The sequence below is a fragment of the Abramis brama genome (assembly GCF_963993115.1).
Source record: "Abramis brama genome assembly, chromosome: 15".
NCBI lineage: Eukaryota > Metazoa > Chordata > Actinopteri > Cypriniformes > Leuciscidae > Abramis > Abramis brama.
The window spans coordinates 27,711,701-27,727,396 of NC_139977.1; the positions used below are offsets into that span (position 1 = coordinate 27,711,701).

Here is a 15,696-nt window from a genome sequence, read left to right on the forward strand (position 1 = left end):
TGTTAGTGGTTGCTAGTCTTTTCCAATAAAACTTCACCAGTGACCAAATGTCACCTTTTCCATACTGAAGGTTGCAAAATAGTAATAATTGCTTTACACTTGACATCCTGTCATAACACATTTTTTTTTTAATTTGTCATAAACCTTGAAAGTTCAGTCTAAATATTTGCATATGTTGTGTTTAGCAGATGAAATCAAGGTCATATATTATTCTTGTCTCTAAAACACAGCACAGTAATGTAGAGAAACTGGACATTCACTCTTCAGGTGAGAAAACTTTTTGATTCAGTTGTTTTAACCTCAGTAATATCAACCGACGGTGTCCCAATAATGTTTTGGGATGTGTTTAATACTTTAGCTATTGAGTAAAATGGGACTGAGATATTTTATACTGATTTATACTTATACCTGATTATACTGATCTATAACTAAAATGAGACAATTAAAGGAAATATATGAAAGAAAAATGACATGCTTATAAATATAGACTAAGCATAAATACTGAATATACATGCAAGTATATTGTGAAGTAATTTAATAATGGTGTGGTCTGGTTACGAGATATAAATATTAATTTTGTATAATTGTATTATGTTGTACTGAAAACATGTAGGCTATTTAAATGTTTACCTCACTGAGTCAGTCTGAATTAACTGGTTCATTTACAGGTCTCCATATAAAAAAAATCACAGTTGCTATATTATATTTGGTTTGTGAGCTGCTGAAATAAGAAGATGAACACAGAGGAGATGAATAACTCTACAGTGAACTTCACCACACCTGAAACATCTACAAACTCCACAACTCAATCCATTGGGCTAATGGGCTTTGTGGATATCTGTGTACACAGCATGACTTTCCTGTTTGGTCTTCCTACAAACATCTACGTTATATGGCTCATCGTCACAGGAACAGGAAGTGGAGTTGCATCAGAGTTCTTTAACCTCAATCTCTCTATGTGTGAGATTGGTACCTGTCTGAATGGTTTGCTCTCTATACTGCCAATGTACTTTTCAAGTCTCTCATTGTTACCGCGGTTTCTAGAAGGACTTATTCACACTGGTCGTCCTCTGTTTCAGTGTCTGATCTGTGTTGAGCGTTACCTGGCAGTGGTTCATCCTGTAACCTTTCTGAAGTACAAACCTCTCAGATATAGAGTGATCTGCTGCACTGTTGTCTGGATAATTATTCTTGGCTCCTGTTTTAATAGTTTATTTATTGCAATCTCACAAAACTTGAATGTGCAAACGTGGTTCTTCTCACTGCAGTTCCTCCTCTTCTTCTCCATCCAGTTGTTTTGTCTTGTGGCTGTTCTCAGAGCTCTGAAGCAGTCAGGACCAGGAGAGAGAGGGAGAGAGAGAGAGGAGAAAAACCACATGAAGAGAAGAGCGTTTAATCTCATTCTAATAACTACTGTGAGCATGGCTTTTATATATGTCCCATATACTATCACAGGATTCTATATTATTCTTACACAACAGAATAATCCTGCATATTGGACCCCTGGTTTTATTTGTTATGTGCTGGCTGGTTTCGTTCAGCCTGTTCTTTATCTTCACCGCACTGGAAAACTGCCTCTGTTCCTCATGAGACCTGCAATTGGGATATTTCACTGAATACAGTTGCTTACTTTACTTTCTAAATGTTGTATTAGATAACTTTAATTTAATAAATCATGATTATTCATTTAATTTAAAGGAGCTGTATGTAAGAAATGTATTTCAGTTAATCATAAAATGGCCCTGATATGTCACTAGACATTAAGAAATCATGTTCATTTCAAATACTTATATCACTGACAACAGTAGTACGGCCAGGATATTGTCATTTAAAAAGTGAAGTTGCAGCCCTCAACTGATGTTGTCATCTTGTGTTTTGGCCTGAAGCGCCACCCTCCACCTATCTACCAATCACGAAGTCAGTAGTGTTTTGGCATCTGGGTTGCCAGCTCTGCTCTAGTTACCACAGCTGCAGCTACAAACGTTCCTGCTGGATCCTGCAGCCTATCTGGCAACCTCGAGTCAGGGGGGAGGGGGAGGGGATACACCGCTCTACAGTAATTTGAAAGTGATTGCAGTACCAGTTTTGGCCACAATCTTACATACGGCTCCTTTAATACTAAAATCAGTTATTTCATATATTTTTTAAAAACTTTTTTTGCATTTTTATTTAAAGGAAAAAAAAAAAAAAAAAATTCTTTGTGGAACAAACATTTGTACCTCGCTTATACATTTGTCATCCTAGTCTAACTCGTCATAGTTAGTGTAATATTTTTCCATCTTTGCAGAAAAATATCCATCTTTATTTATAGGCATGAATGCATTTATTCTTTCCATTTTTCCCATTGTATTAACCTGTTTCAGTCTCTGAAACAATTGAACCAACCCTGGAGGATCTTCTTATCATATATTAACTATCAAGACCATAACCGTATACAAATCTCTTTTTTAACTGGCCAAATATGGATCCTCCTCTCTCGCAGGGGAACCAGTCCCTAGAGAGGCGTGCACTGGCATTTTTGGATCTCTACCATGTCGTCCACTGCAATGACGTTTGTGTGCTTTTCAGGACAAGCTTGAATTCTAAAACAAGAGTGCGCTTGCCCGGAGTCGAGCCTCTAGGGACTTTTAAGGAGTACATGGAATGGGTAGGCCTACTCCTCCACAATTATAATGCCTTCATCATCTGCAAGAGTGAGGAGGAAAACAGCGTACCAGTTGCTGCCACCACCCCAGCGACGGACGAGTCTGAGTCCTTATGTGGGGAAATGTCAGGGTTATGTTCTAGTTTTCCTGCCTTTTAATTATCATGTTTACTGATTCGGTTACACCTGTGGTTCATTTCATTGATTGGTTTATTTGCGTGTTTAAGCCCTGTGTTTCTTTCAGTTCTTTGTCAGTTCTCGTCAAGTGTTTGTTTTTTTAGTTCTTTGTTTAATAAAAGTTTTACTGCTGTGCTTAGTTCCTTTCCTCACCTTTTATTTCAACCATACTCTAACAATTTTAGAATTTGTTGTTGTTGTTGTTGTTGTTGTTGTTGTTGTTGTTGTTGTTGTTGTTTTTGAGTAGTAGCATATTGTTCATCAGTGATTTAGGATCACCTTTTCCATAATGTGGGGTGCCACCGAGATTATTGCATTAAACTTGACATAACATGTTATGTTATAATATCTTTATCTAATGCTAATATAACTCAATAATGTACTATATACTGTGAACCTAATAGGCTACTAGTTTCTCATTTCGAAGGCTGAGTCCTGCGGAGGTCACATTTGTCAGCTGCATATGTCATTGAGGCTGCTTTATTTCAGTAAAGTATAGCCTAACCATAACTTTCCAAAGTCATAAATAAATTACAACTTATGTTTCACAAGGAATATTTTTGATGTCGATTTTCTGAACTTTTCTGAAATGAGACATCCTTAATGACGTATGGGGTCTTTGAAATGAGTGCGTCCCAATCAGCTCCCTAACTCCAGAGCCTGTAAATCAATATCTTGTGAAGGCCTACATGAATACAGGCACTGGTAAGGACCCTGATTCTTTTTACAGTGGGATAACGATTACTCAATTTCCAGCGACATGACGTAAGCTACAACGTTGTAGAATATTACCGCTGGAATTAATCAACAACAGGCAGGACCTATATCTTTTTCAAATTGTATTTTATGCTGTTTAAACACGTTGTTCTGTTACATATCCTTATTTTTAAGGATAGAATATTTTTAGGGAGGGAACGTTCCAGTGCACTGCAAGGATTTTGCGATTGAGACAGCCCTTATAATGGCTGACTCACTGATTAGTGCACTGACTTCTGAGCTGAGATCCACTCAGCTAAGGTGCTTATCATTTCTTATTTGTGCATCCTTGTTTCCTTTCCTCCAGTCTCAGCTCCACCCTTAGGATGCAAGGAAAGGATGCAAGGAAAGAAAAGTAGGATAGGGAAATCGAAGGAAATCTTATTTGTGCATTGGAATATTTTTGGTCACTCAAGCGTCACTTCAAAACGTCATCATCAGCTGTGCTCAAGGAATGTGCCCTTGTGTTGTTTAAGTTTTTTTTTTTTTTTTTTAATTCATAATTAATATGAATAAAATAAGATGCTGTGTTGAAATATTTGAGATGTATGGTTTATTTAAACTGCAGAGGTAAAACATAAGTTAAAATTATTGTGACAGATGTGAAAGGGGAGTACAATCTGCATATAGGTTATACCTGTGCATCCTCACTCATAGATTCTCTGGAAATTCCCTCACTCCTCATTCCTCGTGGTGCAACTAGAGAATTGAGATGTCCTTCAAGGTGGCTAACTTGGATCGGTATCTGGGTCACAGTCCATTTGAGTATTGAGAAATACCCACAAATGTTTCTACCCTATTAGAAATAAGATTGTTGTACTGAAGATATGTGTCAGTTAGTTAAATGTTGAATAATTCCAGTCAGTTTAAACCTGTTCAGTTTAGTCAAATAGTGTCTTTTTAAACCTATTTGTTTACTTAATATATTTGCATATTTATATAGTCATATATTCTGTGACAGCTGTGAAGTCAGTCTACAAAACACAGCACAGAGATTTATACACATCCAGAGAGACTGGACATTCACTCTTCAGGTGATAAGCATTTAACTCAGATTTTCTATATGAATGTGAAGGTTGCTGTTTTAATAGAATCTCAATATTTGTTTGTGTTGTTTTTACTTGGACAGGCATGTATTGAAAACCTGCTTTCAAAATGTACTTTTGTTGACATGTTTTTATTCTGATTCCCTTCTAGTCTAAATTACGTGAAGTTTTTTAGTTCTAAAATTTATAAGATTAAGTTGCCTTTTATGTTGAATTTGTCGTAAGCAGTCTTGAGAGTTGTGCTTGAAAGAACTTTGGCCCATGTTATCTACTCGATCATTTAAAATGGGTCAGCAGCTAAAGAGCATTTTAATGCTTTGTGATCCTCATTATTTTATAAAAGCCATTAATAATTTCAGTTGTGACATTACTTTTTACACTTTAATGCAGGGGAGCCGTAACAGGGGACACACAGGTCCAGCAAAATCCATGACATTTTCCCGGATGATTTTGTCATTTAAATGGTAAGTTCACTCATGTACGCAAAAACAAAAACTGCTCTTAAACTAGAGGACAATCAGTCATCAGGGACGGATTATGATGCGGTCGTGGCCTGGGCATGGGGGGAGGGTTGTGATGGGAGTGGGATAGTAAGAAAAGGAAAAGAATGCTTTTGGAGTATAGAACCCCTAATTATTATTTATTGGTCGAACTCAATAAAAGCTTACACTTTCACACGCTACCATCGTGGCGTCACCAGCTTTAATGAGAGTAGGATACACCATGTTTAGCTGGAGCAGAGTTAAACTTTTTTTAGACAATACTACGGTGGCCGAAACACATTTTGAAAATTTCACTTAAAATGATAATTAAATGAAGGAAAACACGTTTTTGGGCAGTTCTGGACCGAACAAGTGAAATTTAAGCCTATTAAGTTGCATTTGATCAGAAATAACAATACTAATTTGTGAAACAAATTTAGAAATGGCACCATGGAGATGGAGGCATAAGGCATGGAGTTTTTCTCTTGTGTAAAATGTAAAAAAGTGTCTTTAAACTACTTTTTGTTGAGATAAATTTTCAATGGAAGATCACAAAAAAAGTCCATTAGGTCTAATTTTCAAAACTGTCTCCCAGATCATGGCCCTGCATCCCCATAGAATAATCAACACATATTCTCCTCAACTGGTTGGCCCTGAACCGAATGGTTTATTTTTTTACATAACACCCCCTTTCTTTTTGTCCCTATAGATCTTGATCTAGAAATGAAACATTTGTTTGGTGATCTTCTGCGCAGAGAAGACAGACAGAGAGAAAATGAATAACTTCACAGTGAACTTCACATCTGCTGTTTCTACAAACTCCATCCTCCAGTCCAGTGGGCTACTGGCCAGTGTGAGGCATGTTGTACACAGCATCAATTTCCTGTTTGGTCTTCCTACACACTCATATGTTATATGGCTCATCATCACAGGAACAGGAAATGGAGTCGCATCAGGATTCTTCAATCTCAATCTCTCTGTTTGTGAGATTGTTTGCTGTCTGAACTCTTTGTTCTCTGTTCTTACTATTTTTAATTGGCTTTCAAGTCTAACAAACGTAACATATTTTTTAATAGGATTTGCCATCACTGGCCGTCCTCTGTTTCAGTGTCTGATGTGTGTTGAGCGTTACCTGGCAGTGGTTCATCCTGTAACCTTTCTGAAGTTCAAACCTCTCAGATATAGAGTGATCTGCTGCACTGCGGTCTGGATAATCACTCTTGGCTCCTGTTTGTGTTCCATGCTTACTTTAGTCTTACTTCACTTTTATATTTATGCATGCATTAACTCGTTTGAGTTCCTCCTCTTCTTCTCCATCCAGTTGTTTTGTCTTGTGGCTGTTCTCAGAGCTCTGAAGCAGTCAGGACCAGGAGAGAGAGGGAGAGAGAGAGAGGAGGAAAACCCCATGAAGAGAAGAGCATTACATGTCATTCTAATAACTACCGTGAGCATGGCTATTATATATTTGCCATTTACTCTCTCAGGATTTTTGTACTTGCTGACACAAAATGTTGATGAACCTTTATCTGTTGGTATTGTTTGTTTTATTCTGGGTGGTTTTGTGCAGCCTGTTCTTTATCTGAGCCGGGCTGGAAAACTCTCCTGTCTCTGTTCCCCATAAAACCTGCAATTGTGAGACATTACAAATGACTTATCCTAATTTTTCTATTTGATCATTTTTTTTAATGGATGGGAATTTGTAAGTTGACATTTCTTTTCATTTCAAATGAAACGTCTTATTTCTTTATATTAGTGCTTATGCCAGAACATGTCATGCAATGCTCTATGTATTTTGAGAGATTCTCAATGACTTATACTAAAAGATCTTTCCATTTTTTTACGATCAGATTAAATTGGAAGAGTTTAAATACATTTTGTTTGAACACAGAACAATAAAGGTTAGAAAGCTTAAGCTTAGTGCTTTGTCTTAAAAAATGTAAAATAAAAACAGTTAAACAGTTATAATTTTAAATCATGACATTTTTGCACCAGTGGGGGCCCATTTTAATTATCACAGGTCCTGTTTATTGGTGAACAACTGCAGTATCAAGATCAGTGAGCCAAAATATATTAAAATATAATACCAAAATGTGGTCATACGTGTTTTTTTTTCTTTTTCTTTTTTCTTGATTTTATTCTATTTATTATATCACCTGAAAATATAAAAATGGTCATTTATTCAATATTGTAAATAAAGTATAGTTTTCTTAAATTTCTTTTAATAACCTATTGTAAATTTTTCTGTTTGTGTTTACACAGTTAACATTATCTGTCATTTGGAACCACTTTTTACGTTCAATATTTGCATATCATATCATATCATATATATATATTTTTTTTTGTGACGTGTTTGGAGTCATGTATATATTATCTTGTGGCAAAGGTGACGTCAGTCTCTAAAACACAGCAGAGATATTTATACACATCCAGAGAGACTGAACATTCACTCTTCAGGTGATAACGTTTTAGATTGATAAACTCTTATAAACTATATAAATTTAGGACTGGAAGTTGGACTAAGTTGGACTGAAATCACTTTAAATAATTTAAATCAGGCTACTTTTGTTGACTTTTGACTTTGTTTCACAGTCTGAAATGAATTATGTGACGTTTTTTCACTTTAAAATGTTACAGTTTTTTACGATTGTTTACACACTAAAATAAAAATTTCCACACAATTTGCAAAATTCTACTCCAATGAGCAAAATACCTCCACAGATTTGCACAATATTACACACAATGTCTGCTTCACCCTTTTTGCAAAACATTACACACAGTGATTTGTAAAACTCTACACACATTTTCACACCTTAGACACAGTTACGGATTGTGAGGTTACTTCCTTGTCATTACAAAGCCCCAGATTGCCAATGACCACACTAATGAACGAATTGGATAAACACAACCACCAGGTGTGGAAGCACACATGTGCTAATTTGAAAACGCAGCACTCAGGTGTGCTATAAAAGGCAGCAGGTGAGTTCACCTGTCTTCAACAAAAATGGAAGGAGCTAGAAGAAAAAGAAGAAGAGTGAGAATGAGAGGGGGAGCTCAAAGAGGAGATGAAGGAGGTAGAGGAAGAGGAGAAGGAGGTAGAGGAAGAGGCCCAGGTAGAGGAAGAGGAGAAGAAGGAGATAGAGGAAGAGGCCCAGGTAGAGGAAGAGGAGAAGAAGGAGATAGAGGAAGAGGAGAAGAAGGAGATAGAGGAAGAGGCCTAGGTAGAGGAAGAGGAGAAGGAGGTAGAGGAAGAGGCCCAGGTAGAGGAAGAGGAGAAGAAGGAGATAGAGGAAGCGGAGAAGGAGATAGAGGAAGAGGCCTAGGTAGAGGAAGAGGAGAAGGAGGTAGAGGAAGAGGTAGGGAAGGACTTATGTCATTGAAGACATAGCCTGTGATGTGGATGAAATCTTATGGCCTGATCCAGCCAGACGGAGAGATGATGAATAGTTACAGTATTCTTGTTGCTTTTACAGTAGTTTTTCTTCAGAGTCAAAGTGTATGTACTTCATGCAGTAATTTTTATTTGTCTACAGATTTTATTTGTTTCATTGATTTCATTGTTGGTTGATTACTGTAACTGATTATGGTAAGAAATACTGTGTAAGTATTGAAATAAATACTTGAAATATTCAGTCTGCAGCATCAGTGTTGTGCAGTGCTTTGTAAGTTTATAGTAGGCCTATTTGTGTACATTCTCCCTATATCTCAAACTAATCATGAAGAATGTTGTGGGTATGTCACTATTTTTTTTTTTGTCATCTAAATTATCCCTTACATAACAATGTCTGGCCAAAAATCTAGCACATGCTATTTCCTAAAATTAGTTTTTTTACAAATGTGTTTTATATTTATCACAGCTGTGTGTAACTGGCTGCAATAGTGTCTGATCATTGAGGACTGTGTTGGTTAAATGAAAACTAATAGCATTTTCACAAATATGTGTATATGTTTTGACTGAAGTGTGTCATTTTGCAAACAATCTAGGAATTATGCAAATTGAGTGTGGTGTTTGGATAATTGTGATTCTGTTTTGAAAAAAAGAACCCGGTTTTCAAAATTGCGTGTAAACAATTGAAAAAAACTGTAAAACAACCGGTATTATGGGGCCCTTTCCTGAGGATGACCCTTTTACTGAACTACTACAGCACATAAAACACTTAATTCAACTTAAACATTTTCCTGAGAGTCAGAGATATTTTGTTCTGGTATAATGAAGCTAAAAAACTTTTTGTTGAAATCTGTTAGAATGCTTTGCAAAACTCTGCATTTTATTCAGACCATGAAGATTTCATTCATGGCATGTTACTTTATTATTATTATTTTTTTCTTCAAAAATTGAGCTTGGGAACATCCATTTTCAGCCATGTTTACACAAATTCTGTAATAAATCATAAAGCAAAAATAAACAAATCATGCTCATGAAAAGTCTTTCAAAACAAAACAGTGAAAATACATGCAAAGTTATGTTTGGTTGACAAACATGTTTGGTTGATGTATATTATTGATATTATTGTTATATGTGATGTATTTGCATATGAAAAGTTGAAAGTTGAGTTCCCTTTCTGTCGGTCACTCCTATGTTCGTTGGAGTGAACCGACTGAAATGGGATCTTCGCAGAGAGAGTAATCTACGAGAGAAACTAAACAAATCACGCAGCACGGGTATAAAATGATCAGAAGGTGCAATGTATCTTTGCAATTTGCTTCGGAGCCGAGCTTATTCATGATCTTTTCCAGCAGTCTTACTTCACAAGTTCACACTTGCAAATAAGTCAGATAGAATAAAAGCTTATTTGGCGTGCTGTCCGAGGAGAGGGCTCCGGGCTCGGTATTTGGCCCGAACCCAGAGTACTCCCCCCGTATTCCTGGCTGTAAAAGTATGAGCCAAGAGTGAGGAGTCGGGGTGGTAGAGGGATGCTGAAAAACTGTCAAGGAATGCTAGGTGAGTTGACAGAGTGAATATATATATGCTTCTTCTCATGCTGATAGGGTAGACATAGTAATTGTTTGATGACAAGTAAATTGGATTGATTATTTGAATGTGCTCCTCCCGAACTTTGTTTATAAAACATCATTTCTAAAGAAGAGACAACTTTTCGAGTGTTCTTTTTGGAAGAAGCCCTCTCCTTTGTGTTGGTGTCACGGCGCGCTGCAGCAGGATCACCTCAGAAAAACAAAAACAAAAAACAGCTGTTTTCTCAGCTCTGAGCATGGTGGTTCGGTTGAGTGCCTCAGCGGATTGCACTATTCCCGCTGTTGGCTGCAGACATCCTCCTGTACGCTTCAGCACAAGAGAGAGCTAATTTTCCTAAAAGAGCTTACACGAGGGTGACATTCCACTCGTGTGTTCTGGATGCGGTGGTTTCCTATCCTCGTGTGACGGCTACGATCACTGTCTCGCATGCCTGGGCTTAAGCATGTTGAAACTGCGTCCGTGGGTGGTTCATGTTCTCTCAGAAGAGCATGAACACGTCGGCATGCTGTTTGTCTTGCCTCTCTCGCAAGGGCTTGAGCGTTCATCTCGCTGTATGCCGTTCAGCTGCCGGCTGATTCCGCGGGTTGTCACGCAAATTTGTTTTTTAACAAAAGCTCAGACAGCGGTACCCACACCTTCAGTAAAGTGCAGTTTCTGAAATCTCTGGGTGCCACGAGGATGGGGACAACAGAGTGCACCACCATGCCTCACCGCTCTCGTTCCTCTCTCCCCAAGAGAACCAAAGTTGCAGCTTGTGACGCTATGCCTCACAGCACTCGTTCCCCTCTTGGCTGCTGATTTGGAGGCACTTTGGGGCCGCATATGTAGATATGTTGCCTCCCCGGACACGTCGCATTGCCAGTTGTTTTTTCTCCCTGAGCGATGGAACCCTCGGCACAAATGCACTGGCACACAGCTGGCCCCGGGGCTTACACAAGTATGTGTTTCCCCCAGTGAGCCTTCTTGCACAGACCTTGTACAAAGTCAGGACAAGGAGCAGGTCCTGCTAGTGGCCCCCTATTTGCCCTTCTGGACCTGGTTCCCAGAACTAGTACTCCTCGCAACAGTCCTTCCCTGGCCCATTCCTCTGAGGAAGGACCAGCTTTCTCAGAGATGGGGCACCCTATGGCACCCACGTCCAGACCTCTGGAAACTCCATTTTAACCCTCTGGGGACCAAGCTGTTTTTGGGGTCCTTGAGATGTTCTGACATGCCTTGACATTTGTGCTTTTTTCAGTTATTTATAAACATGTTAATGGCAAAGGTGTAAATTCACTCTATATAGCACAAACAGGGCTACCATAATATGCGAGCAACGTGTATGTAGATGTTTGTATTTTTAAGAGAATAATGTTTATGCGTGGTTATTGGAAAAAATTAAAATGAAAGTTGCTGAATTAAGACCACAAAACACATATTAAATATGTGTCCACAAGACTTTTGACTAATGGATGTTGTCCCTTTGAGTTCTAGCTTCAAAATGATGTAAAAATAGTCTTGCTTTATCGTTCACAAAAAAAAATACATTGATTTAAATGGTGTAAAACAGGTTTTGCTTGGAAAGCCAATATGCGAGGGGGAGGAGTAGTTTACACCTTAGATTATGAATGTCCCACCCACTCTGCATAATTAGCCATTCACTCAGGTGTGAAACTGACTGAGCCACAATGCAAGGACAAAAGATATATTTAGAAGAAGACTTATATTGACCATTTAAGATTTCGCTTACATCTCTCTTGTAAATATGTTTTGCTATTTTATTAAAAATGTTACAATTACAACAATAATTACAATTTCAACAATATTTCAAGTGTACTCTTTCTTTGTAAAAAAAAAAAAAAAAAAAGATTATAGGCCTACATTTTATCATATGTATTCATTAGTTTGAATATAGCCAACATTGGAACATCTAACATCTTAGTCTATGAATTTATTTTTGACAAAAATAGTATTTTTTTTGCAGTTTAATACGTTGCTTATACAAATACATTTTATTTCAACATAATCCAGTCGATTTTTACTCATCTCAGTAGGCTATAGCAAAGCAGTTTATTCTTTCACACACAGACGCGCGATTCATATTTAGGCTAAACAGTCTTTACAAATATGTCCCCTTCATTCATCTCACAGAAAGGCGAGTCATATTATAGAAATGCGATTCATCTTTTTGCGGTTTACATAGGCCTACACTAACGTTATTCCATAACGTTATTCCACACGTGAGAAAAGAAAACAGCCTACCTCACTCCTCAGCGGAATCTGCTCCTCATTTCAGGAGATATTGCTCCTCATCAGCACTGTTCTGAGGAATCTTTTCTCCATAAGGTAGGCTATAATGTCTCACTCGCGAGGAGTCGCGACGCGCTTTGTTTACAGCTGATGTGGGCGTTTCACAGCTCTGAAATAGTTCTCAGAATTTGCGTTTGAATAGCACGCGCTCTCCGGGGAGTGGTCACATTACTGTGAATGAGCTCGTAATGAGCTCGACAGGAGTCGCTCTCTTTTTATACAGATTACAGAAGCTGAGAATATTTGTTTTTTATATACATGACTTCATTTAAAGGATGCGATCTCAAGCTTTATGCCCGTGGGTCTGTTTGCCTGTTTGACTGAATTTTCGCGGAGTTATAGATCATTTTCGAACGCGTTTCAAATGGGAGTTTACTGACAGAGAGAAGGCAGAAATCGCATCATGTTAATTTTTCTTTATTTGTCAAAAAGCAAAACACTTTATTTTTATTGTGAGTATACAGAAAAAAAATTGAAACTGAACAGGATCGATTGATGTATTACACGAAAATGAAAGATCAAAATTAACAGAGCATTTAGTGTTTATTTTCATTGCTAAAAAAAAAAAACGACCAAAACGCGCGGGCGCGTTTGTGGTCCCCAGAGGGTTAAGTGACCTACCCCAAGCGGTGGTAAACACCATCACTTCCGCTAGAGCAGACCAGCTCTTCGTCTGTTATGGAGGCTAGCAGAAGGGTAAGGCTGTCTCCAAGCAGAGGTTAGCCACTGGATAGAGAATGCTATTGTCTTGGCGTATCAATCCCAAGACGTGCCGTGCCTGTTCGGGTTGCGAGCACACTCAACTAGAAGTGTTACTTCCTCCTGGGTGCTGGCTCAAGGCACCTCGCTTACAGATATATGTAGACACCCGGGGCGACACCCAACACATTTGCTAGATTCTATAGTCTTCCTGTAGAGCCGGTATACTCCCGAATACACGCCCCAAGCAGCCAGTAGCATGGGGTACCCGCTCAAGTGTCAGCTTGCTACGCCATTCTCGTCTGATCGGCCAGATATGTGCGTCTATTGCTCCAGTGTGTTCTCTGGAAACGGCTCACCCTGTTAAGTTCCTCCGTCACCCCTAAGGCAGTCAGACGTTGAGGAGCGTCTGATGCCAGGCCTAACACTTGTATGCATTGAAGAACCTGTGCTAGGCTGGGTGTCCATAAGTAGCGGTTCCTGCGGCGATCCCGTATGTGTATTCTTCCATGGTACTGCCACCCTGTCGGCTAGCCAGTGTCTTTCTCTTGGTAGAGCCCGCTCTGCCGTCTCTGCCGGTGTGCTTCCCCCCTAGGATTAGGCTGGAACCACCCCAGAGACTTCCATGTTGTACTACCCCGCTTGGCTTGTCCACATGTGTATTCTCCACATGTTACCTCCCTCCAGGTAGGTCGTAGCTTTTGCAGCGTCCCCTTCCACTGGATAGGGCACGTTTTCCCAGTGTTATCCAATGTTCTCACTGAGTGGGTCTTGCGGAACATCAGTGGCTGGAACTCCCCACATAAGCTTCTGTCTCTAACAGATGGAGAGAAATGAGGCTTATGCAGGGCACTGGAAGGACCAACGACATGGCGTGTTGGTAGGGATCCCATTTCAGTCGGTTCCCTCCAATGAACCGTAGGAGTGACCGACAGAAAGGGAACGTCTTGGTTACATATGGTAACCCTCGTTCCCTGAAGGAGGGAACAGAGACGTTTGTCTCGTCACCATGTTGTTTTACCATCGCTGCACGGCCGGGTCTCTGGCTCGGCTCCTCAGTGAAAACCAAAGATGCGTTGCACCTGCTGCTTATTATATACCCACGCTGCGTGATAGAAGCAGCTGGCACAATTATCGCATGCCAATGTGCCTTGGCTTATTTAGTTTCTCTCAAAGTAGATTGGTCTCTCTGCGAAGATCCCATTTCAGTCGGTTCCTCCTTCAGAGAACGAGGGTTACCATACATAACGAGATGATTTCTGTGCCCCCCCATAATCTACAAACTTAACAACTAAATCCTTTGAAGCAGTGACCATTCTGGACTTATGTGTGTACAGCATCAATTTCCTGTTTGGTTTTCCTACACACTCCTATGTTTTATGGCTCATCGTCACAGGAGCAGGAAGTGGAGTTGCATCAGAGTTCTTCAGACTCAATTTGTCTGTTTGTGAGATTGTTTACAGCCTCAATTCCTTGCTCTCTTTACTAATCTGTACTCTTCCATGGTTTTCAAGATTTGAAGCATTAACATGGCTTTTATTAGGACTTGTTATCACTGGTCGTCCTTTGTTTCAGTGTCTGATCTGTGTTGAGCGTTACCTGGCAGTGGTTCATCCTGTAACCTTTCTGAAGTACAAACCTCTCAGATATAGAGTGATCTGCTGCACTGCTGTCTGGATAATCACTCTTGGATCCTGTTTGTGTTTCATGTTTCGTTTATTCTCATTTAATTTTTATATTTATGTATGCTTCTACTCGATTCAGTTCCTCATCTTCCTCTCCATTCAGTTGTTCTGCGGTGTGGCTGTTCTCGGAGCTCTGAAGCAGTCAGGACCAGGAGAGAGGAGAGAGAGAGGAGGAAAACCACATGAAGAGAAGAGCATTTCATCTCATTCTAATAATTTCTGTTAGCATGGCTATTATGTATGTGCCATTTATTATTGCAGGATTCTCTTTTATTCTGACAAAACAATATTCTGATGAACATTTGTCTGCTGTATTTTTTTGTTTTGTTCTTGTTAGTTTTGTGCAGCCTGTTCTCTATCTGCACCGAACTGCAAAACTTTATTGCCCCTGTTTTTCATAAAACATTCAATTGTTTAATTTCCTCAAATTACCATTATTAAACCTTGTTGTTTATTTTTATTTTTATTTGTTTTACTTAAGCTGGAAAATCGTTACCCCCCCCCCCCCCCCCATTAATTAATTAAATACATTTTATACATTTTACAATATACTCACCAAATAAATGCAAAAAATCTTTGAAATATTTATATGAAATATTATTTTATAGTATCTTATTTCACATTTTTTTCCTGTATATGATCCTAAAGAGGCAATGTCACTCACTATGTAAAAATAAATAAATAAAACAATTTGAAGTTGTAAATAAAGAGACTACATGATTATGTTTTACAAGTAAATACTATTTTAGTCTTTCTACTTCAAAATGTCAAATTTAATTAAGTGTTACTTGTCGTTTCTTTGTAATGATTGTGATGAAATACATAGCCGTAATAGCCTAAGTAAATTTGAATGGAAATAATTGTGATTTGTCATCTAATCAAATGATGCAAAAAAATGTATAAAAAAATTATACACATTGCACATTGCAATTGACACAGAGAGAGA

At 38.6% G+C, this 15,696-nt stretch overlaps 2 protein-coding genes across 2 annotated transcripts; both read left to right on the plus strand.

Annotated features, from left to right (window-relative positions):
* Positions 1-749: 749 nt before the first annotated feature.
* On the plus strand, positions 750-4,349 carry LOC311097026 (chemokine XC receptor 1-like; the record flags this gene model as incomplete). The annotated part of the gene is made up of 2 exons (XM_084136492.1): positions 750-1,415; positions 4,281-4,349. The coding sequence occupies 2 exons, from the start codon at positions 750-752 to the stop codon at positions 4,347-4,349; spliced, it is 735 nt and encodes a 244-aa protein (XP_083992618.1).
* Positions 4,350-5,880: 1,531 nt separating this feature from the next.
* On the plus strand, positions 5,881-6,726 carry LOC311097028 (chemokine XC receptor 1-like; the record flags this gene model as incomplete). The annotated part of the gene is made up of 2 exons (XM_084136494.1): positions 5,881-6,549; positions 6,673-6,726. 2 exons carry the CDS (start codon positions 5,881-5,883, stop codon positions 6,724-6,726), a joined length of 723 nt encoding a protein of 240 aa, XP_083992620.1.
* Between the last annotated feature and the right edge of the window lie 8,970 nt (positions 6,727-15,696).